Source organism: Arachis duranensis, chromosome 1, assembly GCF_000817695.3.
Source record: "Arachis duranensis cultivar V14167 chromosome 1, aradu.V14167.gnm2.J7QH, whole genome shotgun sequence".
In the NCBI taxonomy this organism is placed as follows: Eukaryota; Viridiplantae; Streptophyta; class Magnoliopsida; order Fabales; family Fabaceae; genus Arachis; species Arachis duranensis.
In genome coordinates this window covers 48,237,352-48,241,159 of record NC_029772.3, presented here as the reverse complement: position 1 = coordinate 48,241,159, position 3,808 = coordinate 48,237,352, and the positions used below count along the sequence as shown (strand labels likewise).

General features: G+C 39.1%; 1 protein-coding gene across 1 annotated transcript; it reads left to right on the top strand.

Moving 5' to 3' along the window:
• Positions 1 to 245: 245 nt before the first annotated feature.
• On the top strand, positions 246 to 1,454 carry LOC107488239 (uncharacterized). Its single transcript, XM_016108958.1, has 3 exons — positions 246 to 290; positions 390 to 718; positions 806 to 1,454. Exons 1-3 carry the CDS (start codon positions 246 to 248, stop codon positions 1,452 to 1,454), a joined length of 1,023 nt encoding a protein of 340 aa, XP_015964444.1.
• Positions 1,455 to 3,808: the final 2,354 nt, after the last annotated feature.

The window sequence follows — 3,808 nt, the reverse complement described above, 5'->3', positions numbered from 1 at the left end:
GGAGAGATAATTCCAATCAAGGATAGAGGGACAACTACAACAGAGGAGGCATAGACAACAATAGAAATCAGAGGTGGAACAATAACAACAACAAACAACATAATCAAAACCAGCCTTATAGGGCACCTCACCAAAGGCAAGCCCAGGGATCTCAAAATAACCAACAACAAGGCCCTCAAGGCACCTATGCACCTTCCTCTTCCAATGACGAGTTACTTCAGTCCATTAACCAAAGACAAAAGACCATGGAGAACACACTTAGCTCTACTTTAAATGGTCTGACTTCTACTGTACAAGCTCTAGCCTTATAGATTGGATCTATGAATACACCCAACAGTTAGCATGTAAGCTCTATTGCACTTCTGTCTCAACCTTTATCCAACCCCAAGGGAGGCATCAATGCCATCACTTTGAGGTCTGGAACCACACTGCCAGAGCAGAGTCATGATGAGCCAAGATCAAAGGAGAACATTCAGTTTAGAGATGATGTTGAGGTAGAAGATGCTAAAGAGGAAGAGGAGGTACAAGACATGATTGCAGAAGAAGCAACTCAACCAGAGAATAGCACGTCAAAAGCAGCTGAAGCTACGAGAAACGCTACCCCTATCCCCTTTCCACATCTTGCAAGGAAATCCAGGAAGCAGATGGAGTTCGATCCCAAAATGGTAGAAATCTTCAAAAAGGTTGAAGTAACTATTCCCATTTTTGATGCCATTCAGCAAGTACCTAAATATGCAAAATTTCTAAAAGATTTGTGCATAAATAAGGATAAAATTAATGAATTAGAAACTATTCCTTTAAGTAGCTCTATATCTGCTTTAATGGGTGATATACCAGAAAAATGTAGTGATCCAGGTCCATGCATGGTTACTTGTACTATTGATGGTATTCAAATTTTTGACTGCATGTGTGATTTGGGTGCATGTGTGATTATTATGCCATTATCTGTATATGATGCTTTGAGGCTCCTTCCCTTAAAAAGGTCAGCAACACGTTTTGTTTTGGCAGATAAAAGCATAATCTATGTAGTTGGAATTGCTGAGGACGTGCTCATGAGCATTAAGGGGCTGACCTTCCTTATTCACTTTTATATTTTGGAGATGCCCCCTAATGACTCAGGAAAACCTTCATCTATCCTACGTGGAAGACCATTTCTGAAAACTTCAAAATTTAAGCTAGACGCCTACTCAGGAACCTACTCTTTTGAGGTAGATGGCAGAACAGTAAGCTTCAATCTGGATGAAGCTATGAGACACCCACCGGAAGATCACTCCATCTTCCAGTGCGATACTATTGATGAGACAGTGGCTACAGTCCATCAGGAAGAAATAGAAGAGATGAACATGGAGCAAGAAGCAAGTGTGGGGAAGCCCGCTAGCTTCCTGAAGATGTCATACCACCACACATGGCTCCAGAAGATCAAGTGCTTAGCCAGGAGCAGAAAACAGAACTGAAGCCCCTTCCACCCCACCTCAAGTACGCATACCTTGAGGTTAATCAGAAGCTCCCAATCATCATTGCAAGGGAACTCACTTCCAAACAAGAGGAGCAGCTGCTTAGTATGCTGAGAAAACACAAGAAAGCAATTGGGTGGAACTTGGCAGATATAGTAGGCATCAGCCCCCCGCGTTTGTGAACACCAAATATTTTTAGAAGAGGGCGCAAGGCCTGTCCGTCAACCTCAAAGGCGGCTTAACCCCACTATTTTAGAGGTTGTCAAGAAGGAAGTGACCAGATTACTTGAAGCAGACATCATCTATCCCATCTCAGATAGTGAATAGGTCAGTCCGGTACAAGTGGTGCCCAAGAAATCTAGAGTCATAACAGTGGAGAATGAACATGGAGAGCTCATAGCAAAGAGAGTGCAGAACTCCTGGAGAGTCTGTATTGATTACAGACGCCTCAACTAGGCTACTCGCAAGGATCACTACCCGTTGCCTTTCATCGATCAGATGCTTGATTGCCTGTCAGGTAAATCACACTACTGTTTTCTAGATGGATATACTGGATAGTTTCAAATTCATATAGCTCCTGAGGATCAGAAGAAGACTAATTTTACATGTCCCTTTGGAACGTATGCATATAAGAGAATGCCTTTTGGCTTATGTAATGCACCAGTGATAAACCCCATTTGTAGGGTTTATCTTGTATTGATTTTAGAGGATTTTATCACCTTTTACCCACATTTATTCAATGAAATAGCATGGTTTTATAACTTCTCCTTTAATTGTGCTTAAGAGTGAAAACATGCTTTTTAGGTCTTAAAATAGCTAAATCTAATTCACCTTGATTCCATTAGATGCCTTGATATGTTTGTTAAGTGATTTAAGGTTTAGGAGGCAAAGATTGGATCAAGGGAATGAAGAAAGAAAGCATGAAAAGTTGGAGAACTCATGAAGAAATGAAAGAACCGGAAAGCTGTCAAGCCAAACTCTTCGCACTTAAACGACCATAACTTGAGCTACAGAGGTCCAAATGATACGGTTCGAATTGGGTTAGAAAGCTAACATCCGGGGCTTCGAAACGATATAAGATTTGCCATAGTTGCTACACGTATGGCAGTGCGCACGTGCATAGTACGTGCACGCGCCGTTGCTACCACCTGGTTTACTTAAAGCAAAACGTGGCCAGCGAATTCAAAAGCCTTATGGGCCCAATCCAACTCATTTCTAATGCTATTTAAGCCAAGGATTGAAGGGGGAATGAAGATACTCTCATACTTTAGATGTTAGTTAACATTAGTCATAGTTTAGTTCTAGAAGTAGTTTCTAGAGAGAGAAGCTCTCACTTCTCTCTAGAATTAGGATTAGGATTAGGATTAGTTCTTAGATCTAGATTTTAATTCATCTTCTTCTACATCTATCTTCTCAATTCCTTGTTGTTACATTCATTCTTCTTCCATTCTTTGGTTGTAATTTCCTTTATGTTGTTCTTGTATTTTGTTGTAGATCTAGTATTGTTGCTTCCACATTCTTTCAATTCAATAAGAGGTAATTCATAATAATTGTTCTTCTTTGCTTTTCTATTATTGATCTCTTGTTTTTGTAGTTATAGATTCCTTTAACTCTTGCATTTAATAATGTTTACTTCTATTGCACTTTATGTGTTTGTTGAAATGTCTCTTTTAGTTTTAGTGTAGATTTTGTTCCTCTTGGCCTAGGTAGAGTAATTAGTGACACTTGAGTTATCTAATTCCTTTGTTGATTGGTAATTGGAGAGATTGCTAATTGGTTTGGAGTGCACTAAAGCTAGTCTTTCCTTGGGAGTTGGCTAGGACTTGTGGCTCAAGTCAATTCATCCACTTGACTTTCCTTTATTTAGTAAGGGTTAACTAAGTGGTAGCAATGAACAATTCTCATCACAATTGAGGAGGATAACTAGGATAGGACTTCTAATTTTCATACCTTGCCAAGAGCCTTTTATAGTTGTTAGTTTACTTTCTTGCCATTTATCTTCCATGCCTCTTATCAAAACCCCAAAACAACTCAAACCAATAACAAGACACTTCATTACAATTCCTAGGGAGAACGAACCGAGGTTTGAATACTTCGGTTTATAAAATTAGGGGTTTGTTACTTGTGACAAACAATATTTTGTATGAAAGGATTTTTGATTGGTTTAGAAACTATACTTGCAACGAGAATTCATTTTTGAATTTCTAAACCGTCAAAAATCCAATCATCAAAATGGCGCCGTTGCCGGGGAGTTGCAATGGTGTTATGTTATTGGTTATTGTATATATGTGAATATTGTGAATATGTTTGCTTTTTGCTTCTTTGTTAATTTTTAGTTTGTTCTCTTTAATTGT